Consider the following 14,177-nt stretch of genomic DNA (forward strand, 5'->3'; position numbering starts at 1 on the left):
GGCCAGATGGATGCACCTGAACAGAACTGAGATGAATACCTGAATGGGGAGGTTTCAAGCTACCTCAGTACTTGTGTTGGGAGGGAATTATTGAGAAAGTAATTTTATCCAATGGTATCAGCAGAATAATCTCATCGAAACACAAAGTCCTGAGGGAGCTTTACAAGAAAGATACTTAAAGAATGTTACCCCATGTGGAAGAGACTAGAACTAGCTTAAAAATAAGGTGGCTTCTGTTTAAGCTGATGGGTGCTTTTCTTCCCTGCTCAGGTAATTGAGTGTCTTTGGAGCACACTTACCCAGAGACCCGTGAAGGCACATTCATTGACTTTATTTTTAAGGCAAGAAAGATTTTTGATTAGTGAGCAAGTTAAAAGTCCCTGATGGCTGGTAGGCATGTTGAAATCACAATGTGATCAGCCACAACCTTAACAAATGGCAGAACAGGTTCAAGAGGACTAAAGGCCTACTCATGTCTCTAATTTATATCTAGGAATCAGGAGGCAGAAGATAACTAAGACCATAGATAATTCTGAGAGAGCACGAAAAGCAGAAAATAGCAAGGTATTACATAGGAGCGGAGTGACAGGGAAATGAATAAAGAATCATACAGAAAAAAATAGGCCCTACATACCATTGCATCTGTACTAAAAAGAAAGTACTCTAAATCTACTCTTGCCCAACTTTCCAGCACTTGGCCCATAGCCTTGATGTTATGACATTTCAAGTGCTCATCCAAGTACTTTTCAAAAAGGTTGAGGTGTCTCCTGCCTCAATTATCCCCTCAGGCACTGCACTCTAAATTCAGCCTCTGGGTGAAAAACATTTTCTCAAATCCTCTGTAAACCTTCAACTTTTTGTCTTAAAATTACATTCCCTTGTTAAAGATCCTTTAATAGCTGCTTCCCATCAACTCTGTCGATGCTTCTCAGTCTTATACACTTCAATCCGGTCCTCTCCTAGTCTTTTTGTTCTAAATAAACCAATACAAGCTTATCCAGCGTCTCTTCATAGCTGAACTGCTCCAACTCATGCGACATCCTGCTGAATCAGCTCTGTAAACTCTCCAGTGCAAGCATATCCTTTTTATTGTGAGAGGAGTAGAACCGCACACAGTACTCCAGCTGTGGGCTCAAAGTCCTGTACAGTTCTAACATAACCTCCTTTGTAAGCTTTGCTATGACGAGTGTTCCGTATGCCGCCTTAGCTACCCCAAGAACCTTCAGAGATCTGTGGACATACACACTAAGATAGCTTGGGGGAACCAGGCATTTTCAAACCTGCCATTTATTGGAACGCACCTTTGTCCTGTTACTTCTTCTACAGTGCAACATCTCACACTTTTGATCCAAATTAAATTCCACCTGCCACTGATCTGCCCATCTGACAAAGCCATCTATATCTTCCTGTAATCTAAGACCTTCTTCCTCCCTGTCAACCTTTGTCATATGCAAACTTACTTATTCACCCTTACTCCCAACCTAATATTTTCATCAATATAGTCTGGAGAAAACAAAAGGTAGGAGAAATAAGTAGAGTTTGGGAAAAGAATTGAGCAACATACATTACAAATGGCAATTCAGAAAACAATGAGATTAAATGTGCCAATTCTTAATATTGTGTAATGTAAAAGGACAACTGGTGCTAACCAAAGACCTTTCAGTGTGCAATGATTTAGCATACATCCACTGATAACTCCATTGCTTTCAGCTATGGGCTGGCTAGACTTCTGACGATTAAACAACTGGCTTACTATGTTTTACTAAACTGCAGCAATACTCAGATTTATAGAGATAGTACAGAATTCAGGGTCATTCAGAAAACTTTTGCTGTCTGTGTGTCCAGTCAGTAGAATACTATAAAGTTATAATTAAAAACCAAAAGAAAATACCGCTCTGTTTTTGTACTTGAAAGTTATACCCAGCTATTCATAAAGCTCCTTTTAATCTTAGTCATGATGTTCAAGGCTTTATGCAGGGGCAAATCATTTTAGTTACTTTTATCAGGTTCCACAATGAGGCTTCAGAACTTTTGAAACTACCAGCGGGATGCTTGTGACTTAATATTTCCAAGTCCAGGCTCATACTACAAACCTGCACATGGTTTGTTTACAGATTGGGAATTGAAGTCAAAGGGCTGACTGGATGTGCGAACACGGAGAATAGTGTAGCAATATCTTCATAAGTGACTGGCATTAAAATACTTCATAATGAGGCAGAAAAAAAAACATAAGTGCTTAATAACAGTAGCAGCAGGTTCCTGTCATTCAAGTCTCTCACTTGAAGGAAACCAAAGATAAGGGACAAAAAAAAACAACAAACTTACCTCTACCTGGAGTAAACTCAAATCTTATGTCATTCAGCTCCTTCTTCAAATTCCTGCAATGGAGAAAAGACAATTTCCAATTATAAATTACTACTCCATGTTAAGGTGGTAGGAAATAGGTAGAAAACCAACCCAGGTATTAAACATTGGTAAACTGGGGGATTTGCAATTTTTATAAAACGTTTCATTTTTGTGACAGCTCCAGGAATAACGGCTTGATTTCCAGCATCCAATTCCAGTAAGATTTTCTGTACCAAAAATGCACATCTTGGAGAAGTTTGTTCTTCTCTTCAATTGTTTCTTTTATCTTTCTTTACCTTAAGTACATTCTATTTACATTTTCACATGTGATCAGATAGCTACCAAATCATGTTTTCACAACAACATGGCTTTCCACAGCAACTCTAACATATTTCATGAGGATATTAAATGAAATTCTACCCTTTGCATTTTGGATTTCCAAATAATAGGTATCTCCTAGACACTTATCTTTCCTTAAGCCTTTATTCTCCTCACATCTGGAAATCCAGACTTAATACTACCTGTTTCACAAAGCATGCTTCTAACTCCCTTCCTCAGCATCACCATGACTCACCTCATGACTCATCATCTTAAAGTTATCCTGGTCTACAGATTAATTACAACATTTGCTTCATCAAGTTCTCGATCTAAAACATTTTGTCATTCTTTTAGGTTTGCAGGATTGCAAGCTTCAATATATCAGGTACCAACATGTATCTGGATCCTCTTGGCTCTTCACTTTCCTCTGACTCCATTCCTTCTTTGAATAATGCTTGATCCTAACTGATCTATTCTTAGGGAAGGAATGGGACCCTGTTGGTAATGTCATTGGATTAATAATGCAGCAGCTCAGGCTGGGGAGATGGATTCAAATCTTATAACAGCTGGTGAAATTTAAATTCAATGAATCTGCAAAGCTAGAAAAAGCTAATCTGAGTAATGGCAACCATGATACCTACAAATTGTTGGAAATATCCAGGAGTTCACAATTGTCCTCCAGAGAAGAAAATATGCTATCCTCAATTCTGGAGCCCCATAGCAATGCCTGATATGATTGAACAGGCCACTCAGTTCAAGGGCAAATAAGAATGGGGTACAAATACTGCCCTTGCTAGTTACACACACATCTCAAAGTTGAAGAAAACGGTTTCAATTTCTTCCTGTTATGATCCCATTTCACAGAATTGGGTGCATCACTGAGATGATCTTGTATCATGGATAACAAGGTGTAGAACTGGATGAGCACAGCAGGCCAAGCAGCATCAGAGGAGCAGGAAGACTGACGTTTCAGGCCTAGACCCTTCTTCAGAAAGCATTTATGCTGTCCTCTTACTGCACCTGACAAAACAGCTGCGCTCCACAAGCTTGTGATTTCAAATAAACCTGTTGGACTATGACCTGGTGTCATATGATTTTTTGACTTTGTCTATTGGAATACAACACCAGCATCTTCACATCATAACACTGCAACAGATTACAAATTTAAAAAAACTTCCTTTTTGAAATTTATTGCCCAGATGTTAAAAATTTCCCCGTGCTTAATTTCTAAGAAAGAAAAGATGAAAATGAAGTCATGAATAGGGACAATTCAACTAAACTGTTGGTAAACTAATGAGCCTTTAAACGTGTGACTAAAATTGTAACATACAATTTGACAGCACCTGTTTTGAGCTGGACAGCCAAAAACTTTTGCTGAAATTACCTTAAATGGAATTAAGGATGATCTGTTTTTTTCTTCCCAAAATCTCAACCCCTTTCCCTTTTCAGCATGATTATTTTAGGCTTTTCAATGTCATTTTTTACATATGGTGAACATTTCTTGATATAATTCCTCTCTTTTTACATCCATTCAGTCTTCTGGATTTCCAAAAACTGGCAGAACTGGGGTAATATACAAAATACCATGCAAGGACTGTGAGAAACACTTCATAGGCCAAATTGGAAGAAAATTTACTATACAGATACATGTATACCAACTAGCCAAGAAGAGACAGAATCAATTCTCAATTGTCTCACTACACGCTAACGTGGGACACAAATTTGACTGGGACAACACACTCAAATCGCACAAGCCAAATAGAGACAAGCCAGGGAATTCCTGGACACCTGGTATTCCAACTGGAAGTAATACCAACCATTCCAGCAAACTGAGGCACGTAAGTAATAAGTGGGACAGAACATCGACGCTTCGCCGGAGACGCACTGATGATGTTATCTAGCAGGCTGATGAAACATTTGCAACAAAACCCAGCAGCTCAGCAAACATGTCTACAACCTCATCCATAACCAGAGCTACAAATCTTCTTGAAAACTTTACGTATTAATTCAGGATGACACAGTGGTAAGTTAAGTGTGATACCTAATTAAGCTAGTAGGTCCAGCCAACATTAACACAGGTGGCTATAGCTTTGCAAGGATGAGTATAATATGTTGAGAAGGGCCGTCTTGTGGCACAGTGGGACTGCTCCACCCTTGGACCAGGCGGCATGGGTTCATGTCCCACTTGTTCCAGAGGTGTGTAATAACATCTCTGAACAGGTCGATTAGAAAAATAGATTAATTAAAACTTCTTTTTAAAAATTTTAATAAGTTTAACCTACATCCACATAAGTGTGAAATTCCCTGATCTCAGAAGCTAAGCAAACTCAGGCCTAGTTAGTACGTGGATAAGAGACTGCCTAGGAATACCTGGTGCAGTACTCTTAAGCTCCCCTTTAGTGTAATGGTTAGTATCCCTGTCTGCATTCACTAGACCATAGTTTAATTCCCTGACTGCAAGTGCCTAATGTGTGTTTTTGCACACAGCCCCATCACGAAGTATTTCAGGGCTCTTGCGGCAGTGATCTTGTGGCCCTACCTCTGCACCAGGAGGCCTCGGTTCACATATATTCATGCAGCAGGTGAGACAGTAACATGTCTGAACATGCTGGTTCGAAAACAAGTTGTAATGCTTTTTGTGCTGGGAGGCCTAGGTTCAAGTTTTAAAAATGTAATAACATCTGAAAAGATTGTTTAGCAAACATCTATAGCTTCACACTCATTTATTGAGAGGTCTTTTAGAGCAGTGGTCATGTCCCAGTCTCTGAGCTAGAAGGCCACGGTTCAAATCTCATCTGCTCTAAAAAGCAACATAACACTTCTATATAGGTTGATTGAAAACAATTACTAGTTGTCAGCATGCTCTTGTGGCGCCGCAGTAACGTCCCTCCCTTTGAGACAGGTACCTGAGCGTATTGTAACATTTCTGAATAGGTTGATTAAAATACAAGTATTATATTCAGTGGCCTCTTGTGGCCCTTATCCTGAGCTAGGAGGTGGGGTTCACGTCCACTTTGTTCCAGAGGTGTGCAACATCTCTGAACAGGCGGATTAGAAAATAACTATAATGCATTTTAGTTAACTGTACCCATTGCTACTAACATATTCAAAAACAAATAATTTCAACTATGACAGAAGCAAACTAATCTAGCACTAATCTGAAACAATAACACCAAACCAAAAATGTTTTATGACAGCACTACACAGTGCATTTACACAGAAAAGCATGAGGTTTTTTTCAGATAATCATTAGGTCATGCTTATTAACAAGCAAGAATCCTACAACAATACATCTGAAAATGGATCCTGGTTTTGTGCATCACTGTGATAAATAACAGTTACCAAAACAGAAAAGGCAAGCTGCACTCATAATGCCTTTAATGTAGTCAAATGTCCTAAGTGCTGCGTGTGAGCATTATCAGCAAAACTTTGAGACCAAGCCACACAGGAAATTTTCAGAGGGGTGGTCAAAAGCCTGGTCAAACAGGTAGGTTATGAAGGATTATTTTGAACTATTAGTGAAAGCCAAGAGGCGTAGCCTGTGAATCTCATTGTTTTGGGGGTTAAACAACCAATGACATAGACAATATATTGAAAAAGGAAATTGGGACTCCACAAAAGGCCAAAATTGGAGAACAGGGCTCCCTGAGCATTATATGGCTGAAGGTTAAACAGATGGGCAGAAAATAAAAAACAAAAGAACTGCAGATGCTGGAAATCAGAAACAAAAACAGAAATTGCTGGAAAAGCTCAGTAGGTCTGGTTGCATCTGTGGAGAGAAATCAGAGTTAATCTTTTGGGTTGAGTGACCTGAGGTGCCAGACGTGCTGAGTGTTCCAGCAATTTCTGTTTTTATTTGTAATTTATTTTGAGATACTGGTAGAGTGGTATCAGTGTAAGACAGCAAGCACAGGGCTGATGGGAAAATGGGTCAATGCAAATTTAGATACAGACTGTCTTTGGATAAGTTCACATATATGGATATTGGATTATTGAGTTTGATCAGGAGGCCATTAAAATAGGTGGTCTGCAGATTGGAAAACCTCAGAGGATGTTTAGCAGCAGATAGGCTGGGGCAAAGGGAGAAAATTGGCAACATTATGGAAAATAAGGAGGCAGCCTTGCTAATGGAGAACATACGGGTTTCAAAGGTCAGTGAATCCCACAAACAATACAACAGTCCTTAAACAGTTTAAGCTGAAACTCTCCTTTAAAGAAAATATACCAAAATCATTGTTATAAGAGTTATTTCATACTTCTCAGTTCACGCTATAGAATTATAAAAACTATAGACAATTACACCTTCATTGCAAGATGCTCTGATCAAATTTCACTTACCGTAATCTTAGCACAAGGCTGATGGGTGTTTGGTGCAAATCTGGAGCAGCAGAACCAGGAACAAGCTTAAAAGAAGAACAACTAATTCAGCAGGAAGGTATGAGGAATAGAAAGATGAATTACACTGTCTATATTCATTTTTGAAAGTTGTGCAAACCTACAAAAAAGGTGACAGCAATACTTGCTCATAAATGTAGATTTCCAGTTGAATAAAAAGGTTTAATGCAGCAATAAAGAAAATTATGCCAGATTTCTTCTTACTAAATCTGAAGGAGTGTCTTATGTTGGGAGCTTAAATTATTCACCCCTCCAGGAGGCCGACTATCTAATTAGCTCTTGATCGATCTTGGCTTCAAAGACCCAATTATCAGTCTGCACTCTATAAATCCATGAAATCTTTGACCAAAGATTCAGATGTTAATTTTGTGAAATATGCATTTAAAAAAAACTTATATGGGATATGGCAAGGCCAGCATTTTTGTCTACTCTATGCCCTTGAATCAAGTAGGCTGCTAAGCCCTTTCAGAAAGCACCAAGAACTCAGACACATTGCAGTGGGTCTGTAGTCACAAATAAGCCAGTATAGCTGGGAAAATTTTATTGCCTGAAGTACGAGTGAAACAGATGTGACTTTATATCAATGGGTTACATGGTTACTGTTAGACTAACTTGTAAGTCCAGATTGTATTGAACTAACTTTATTAACTCATGTCCTGAAGTCCTCTGGATTACTCAGTGACAATAGCACTGTCTTCCCTTAATTCATTCAGAATTCGCAATCATTGAGATATCCAGATTTCCATTAATCTTTATCTCAATGTTGGAAATTTGACAAATGTTTTGAATTTACTCTTAAATTGAGTTCTAATTTTATGATTATGCCGTTTGAGGAAAAACTGGAGAAATTTCTAAACTTGTGCATTCTCCAATTCAGTCAGTATAGAATAGGGACAGGGTAAAGTCATGATTTCTACTTCAGTCGTTTAAGTAGAAAGTTCACGCAATCACAAGTTTTGGATCAATTTTGATTTGACCACCTAGAAAGGCAAGGCCAGCAGAGGTATGAGATCTCCAGCACGTGCAAGATCCCCTTCAAGCTACACACCATTCTAAGTCAGAACTATAACTGATATTCAATCGCAGTCCAATAGTCTTTCAAAGCCTTGAATCTGTGCCTTTGATCCAAGATTGGAGGGTTGGAATTAGACATTTGGCAGCTTGCGCAACAAAAAGGGTGTACTAGGTACAAAGTCCTTTTGAAGTAGTGAAACCAACTGCAGCTCTACAAAAATTGGCAGTTTTCAGATATTCTGAGACTAAGTTCATTTCAAGCAGTGTTCATTACACTAAGAAAAAGAGAAACTTAGTAGGTCTGGTAGCATCTATAGAAAGTTTTCTCCAGTAGTTTCTGTTTGTTTCGGATTCCAGCATTCACAGTTCTGTGTTTAAGTCTTCTCTTTACATAAGCAGTTGTGGGGGTGTGGGGTTTCATGATCGGGGGGGGGGGGGGGGGGGGGGGAGAGGGGGAATTGACAGCTAGTCTCAGTAATAGCATCCATCCACTCATTAATATTCTGTAGGGAATAAAATCTGCCATTCTTACTTGGTTAAGTCCATGTGGTGACATAGGTTTACAATAACATGGTTGATTCAATTTCAAAAAAAGATTAGCAGATCGCTCCATTCAAGGGCAATAAGTGATGGGCAGCAAATGCTGGACTGGCCAGCCATACCCACATTGCATGACAGCACAGAGGCAGTTCTTCACATCCAAGGAATAAAAAGTAATTGACATTTTATATTTGGGTTCCTCTTTGCATACGTTCATTGGTCTGGAAGGTTAATCCACCCTAAATTATTGGTGATACTCAAGGATTTGCTTAATTCCTAAAAGGAAATGAGATATAAAAACTTCCAACCGTTCTCAAAATAGAATTTGAGCTTCAACAATTTGAATATTCATTCTCTTTGCAACACGAGTAACATGCATCTCTTGAATAAAGCTGCAGCACTCAAATCTCAAAAAACAGTTTGTATGGTTAACAGAAGTATTGTTACAGCCTGTACCATTGAAATACAGCAGAAAGTTAGTCAAGTATTATGCTTCTGGAGCTAATGAAGCTCTTGGTAAATATTCTCGCCCATTTCTAGAAGTGTAGCATACCTGGGATGCTGGTAGTTGATGCTGGGCTGCAGACTGTGGGCTGGGATCTGGTACTGCTGCTGGTGCTGGGACTGGTATTTCCGAAGGCTGATTAACTGGCAATTGATTAGCTTGAGTCGTTGCAGGTACTTTTGGTGTTGACTGAGGTAGCGGTTGCTGGACTTGCCCAGAAGAGTGAATATTTGAACCTGGTATTTCTGCTGGTGCGAAAATCTATGAATCAAAAAGAATCAGCATAAAAATAATGTACAAATCTATTCTCCACCTTGTGATTTCCTAAAACATAAATACAGTATTACAGCCAGTAATTAAGGCGGCTAATGGAAAGCTCTCTTTTATAGAAGTAATTGAACATAGTAAGGGTGCTATACCTGTTTGGAAATATTTAAGACATTAAATAGATTTGGCAAGGTGGATGCGGAAAGGATGTTTCCTTTTATACAGTCAGATTCCTGCAACATGGAAACCGACCAATAAACCATTATACTAATCATGTTTACTTGCATTTGGTTCAAAGCCTACGCCCTTGCATTTTAAGTTCTTATCTAACTTCTTAAATGTTGCAAGAGCAACGTGCCCCCAAAACCCCCTCAGACTGTGAATTCTAGATTTTATGCTCTGACCCTCCCTAAACTAGTTACTCCTCACTTCAAACATATGTCCTTGTCTTAACCAGGTCTTAAATCACACCTCCCCCTCCCCCACTTCAGTGTCGTCTGTTGTAGGAAAAACAAATCCAGTGTATGTAGTCTCTACTCATACTGAAATATTTCAGGCACGAGTTGAATCTCCTCTGCACCCTCTCTAGAGTAATCAGGTGCTTCTGATTGTGTGGTGACCAGAACTGCACACAATACTCCATCTGCAGCCTAAGCAATGCTTTAAACAATTGTAACAAGACTTCCTTGCTCCAATATTCTCCACTCTGGTTAATAAATGCACGCATGCCGTATGCCTTCTTCGTCACCCTACCTACCTGTACTGACATCTAGAGGCATGTACTTCAAATACCTTTATTCTTCAGTGCTCCCTAGGGCCTACCATTCGTTGTGTCTAAAACTTCTCTTATTACACCTCCCAAAATACGTTACCTCTCTTATCAGGATGAAATTCCGTGTGCCATTTATCTTATGGCTGAGTCCAACACTGAGGGGTGCTGTTAAAAAAAAGCTTTAGGTGTCCTTTTAGGACAGAGATGAGGACAGTGAATTATTTTAAGGTGGAGGTAGACAGATTCTTATTAGGCAGGAAAAGTCAAGGGTTATCCAGAGTAGTTGGAAATGTGGAATCAAAACACAACAGATCAGCCATTATCTAATGGTCAGAGCAGGCTCAAGGGACTGAATGACCTATTTTTGCAAGTAATTTGTGAATTTACAAGTTTGTATTCATTGGACCATGAAGTTTCAGTGGTACTGAAAATGCTCACTAGGTGGCATCGATGGTACATACAGGCATTTTAGTGAGAGCACTACAATCATTGAATGGTATAATTTAGAGAAACTGTCATTCCTTCATCATTACTTTGCTGACTCTAATTAACCACATTTCTCTAATTTACACAAAACATTTCACTTTTTTAAAATCATGTATTCATCCTATTTGTTTCAATGTCACTACTGAAACTGTTTCCACCATTATTTCAGATTACTAACATTCAACTTGCAGTGCGCATTTTTGACTCTTGTCTATAAAATACACAATCTCTAATCTCTGGTTACTGAACTTTCAGTCACTGAGAACAGTTTCTCATTCTAACTAAAAAAAAAGTGTTGTGACTTTCAACATCTCTACTAATTCTTTCCTGATGCTACTTCTGCACTTTAGGGAGAACAACCCCAGCATCTTCAAGTATCTGAAGTCCTTCACCTCTGTCACAATTCTCAAAGCTTGTTTACATCCTCTTATAAAACCTCAATTCTTTCCTGAATTGAGGTGCCACTCAAACTCATCTCAGACCTTCCCTTTCGTTCTCCCCTCCCTTGCTCAAACCCATTATATTTCTGTCTTTCCTCAGTTCTGGCGAAGGATCATCAGCCTAAAACAATGACTCTACTTTCCACAGATGCTGTGTGACCAACGGAGTAATTCTACAATATTCTGTTCTGATTTGCCAATGACCTGCAGGTACACATTTTAAAGTCACCTTACAAACAACATAAATCTCAGAATTTCAAAATATCAAGTAGCCCTTACTTAAGCAGTGATTATAGGCTGCTTAGAAGTGCTATTATGTTGTATTCAGTATGGTAATAACCTTCATTAAGGTTAGGACAAAAGGGAAGTATTAGGAAGATTGATTAAACAGTCAGTCAGAGATGGAGTTTATGGAATGCCTTAATGATGGATGAGGCAGAGGAGAGGCAAGAGGGTTCAAGGAGAAAAGTCTAAGAGTTTGCACATCTGGCTGGTTGGGGATGCAACCTGCACCAATGATTTGTAGTGAAGGGCAAAGTAAATATGTCTAGCATTATCAATTTCTACTGGTAAACTGCACTTCATCTGGGACTTGGACAAGCAACGGCAGCATGGGAATCAACATAGATCGTGGTGAAACAAAACTCATTGTCATTGAACTGATATCACCAAGATGTCAAAGGTAGAGGAGGAAAGAGCTGGTCAAGAACAGAACCTGGTCAACTAACAGTAACAATTTAGACTGGGCATGCTACAACTACGGTTGACTAGGTAAGGGTGCAGCCTAATGAAAGCGGGCCCAGAGTTAGCCAAACAGAGAGAGTGTATGTAGATGACATAGTTGGCCGTAAAAATTGTGGGGGGGAAAAAACTGATGAATATCAAGAGACATTCTTCACTGCTGTCACAATTAAAGGATTTCAAATGTGCCTTCACATAGGACTATTTATACTACAGCAGGGATAGGAATGTGATCAGAAAAATTCAAACATGGAATCGCAAGGTAAGCCTGGATCTTAACAGTGATAATATTCAAAATGGGATAAAGGAATATTACGAGCTGGGACAGTAAAAAAATGTTATGATATGTTCTTACAAGAGAGAAATAGAAGTTTTGATTTAGAAAGCCAATGAGAGGACACGATTCAACAGCATATAGTGATTTCACTACTAGACTAGTGATCCAGAGTTAACTTTCCAGGGTACTTGGGAATTCAAATAATTACAAAATAATCTGGAATACAAAGATAGATGAAATAATGGTGGCCTTGAAAATGCCGTATCATTGTGAAGCAAGAACAACTTCATTGTTCTGTGGGAAGGAAATCTCTCATTTTTACTGATCTGGTCTAAACATAATTCTAGACCCACAGCAATGTGGTGGATTTAGAAATGGTCTGTCAAGTCATGCAGCTGCATTTCAGACAGCAATCACAACCACCTTGAGTTTAATTACAGAAGATCAATAAGTGGTGATTGAATGCAAGGAAAAAAATTAGATGTAAGTGAAGAATTTCCAATGGAAGCTAGTGTGAAAGCCACCAAGGAAAGTTGGGCAGGGAGCATTTTAACGAGAATTTGGTAAACAGAACAATAAGAGTCTCATGAACAAGATCAGTCAGAAGGCAATTAACAGGAGGCAGGACAGAAATTGTCGGAGAAAAAGAATTCGGGTTCAGAACCAGGAGTGGAGAATCTTGGGAGGACATGTGGCAAATTAGCACAGAAAACTAAAAGTTGTGTCACAATCTTTGTGATAAAGGTTAAATTTCTGTACATATTTACTGGAGAATACCAAGGAGGAAGGCTCTGGTGGCTATTCCATTAACTACAGCAGCACAAACATTTAACTTTCTTCTGTATAGATTGTTGAGTCAAGTACTAAATAAAAACCAAAAGAACCGCAGATGTTGTAAATCAGGAACAAAAACAGAACTGAGGAAGCATCACCAGACGCGAAACATTAACTCTGATATTTTTCTTCTCAGATGCTGCCAGACCTGCTGAGGTTTTCCAGCAACTTCTGTTTTTGTCGTTGTTGAGTCAAGTGCTGGCTAGGGACCAAATCCACCTACTTTTTCCACCATTAGCCGTACTGACTGATTTTACAACTCTTTCCTTCTTTATCCCAGTCAGAAATCTATGCCACATATTTGGGAAATAGTTCTTGATATTCAGCAAAAAGGATCTGGAGCTTGGAGGTAGTCTGTAGGATTCTTTACTCATACCTAGTACTGCTGCAACCCCACTCCAATCAAGGTACTTCACTATCTGCTAATGACTCAGCTGCATGCAGGAGAATTTTCTAATACTAATTATGCATGAGTATTTTGGACAAACAGAAAATTATGCTGTGGTTAAGCAGGGTTTGGGAAGCGTGGATCATTGCAACAGACATAGAAGGAGCAGAGGATATTCGGTAAATCATCTAGGATGAATGCCATTTTAGATTTCAAAAATATGGGCCAAATCTGGACTGCCTTCCAATGCCTGCTAACTTCAAAATACAGTACTAAAAATGTACTTGTATGGATGGGCTGAGGTGATATTGCTTGAAAAGTATTTTGCCTCTAACTTCTTTCACCAGACAAGAAGTGAATTTAAAAGCATAAGTAAGCTGTAAGTGTACCAGGCAATGATCAAGTATTCTTCTGTATTTCTTATACAGGGCAAGTTAATTACTACCTCCCACTAAGCCTTATGCTCCTATTTATTGTTTGCAACTTGAGTGATGCACCGCATCACGAATATTGGTCCATAAACCTGGTTTCTCAAATAAAAAAAGTTGGTGAGGCTCGAGAAGATTCCAGCCCAGTAATTTTGGTTATTTTACAACATTTCTGGTATTTATTTTATAGGGTAACTCTATCTAGCACAAAAAAAATCAGCATTGACATTCCAGTACAGTACTATGGGGTTATGGTGCTGTTGGAGCTGCTGTTTTTAGGATGCGATGTTAAAACTGAGGGAACTACAGACCTGCTAGCCTTACATCAGTAGCAGAAAATACTGGAATCTATTATAAATGGTGGGATAAAAAGACACCTGGAAAATCATGATTTGATCAGGCATAGTCAGTATAAATTTGTGAATG

The 14,177-nt window shown here is 38.9% G+C and overlaps 1 protein-coding gene across 2 annotated transcripts in view; it reads right to left on the minus strand.

The window, feature by feature from the left end:
- The window catches only part of LOC125451719 (serine/threonine-protein kinase OSR1-like), a 163,307-nt gene that overhangs the window by 6,565 nt on the left and 142,565 nt on the right, over positions 1 to 14,177 (minus strand). For both annotated transcript variants that reach the window (XM_048529252.2, XM_048529253.2), the window contains exons 13-15: positions 9,167 to 9,379; positions 7,003 to 7,067; positions 2,326 to 2,378 (exon numbers count right to left, since the gene is read on the minus strand). In XM_048529252.2, the coding sequence (XP_048385209.1) occupies positions 2,326 to 2,378; positions 7,003 to 7,067; positions 9,167 to 9,379 (331 nt within the window). The remainder of the gene's footprint in view (positions 1 to 2,325; positions 2,379 to 7,002; positions 7,068 to 9,166; positions 9,380 to 14,177) is intronic.

The sequence above is a fragment of the Stegostoma tigrinum genome, chromosome 5 (genome assembly GCF_030684315.1).
Source record: "Stegostoma tigrinum isolate sSteTig4 chromosome 5, sSteTig4.hap1, whole genome shotgun sequence".
Classification (NCBI taxonomy): domain Eukaryota; kingdom Metazoa; phylum Chordata; class Chondrichthyes; order Orectolobiformes; family Stegostomatidae; genus Stegostoma; species Stegostoma tigrinum.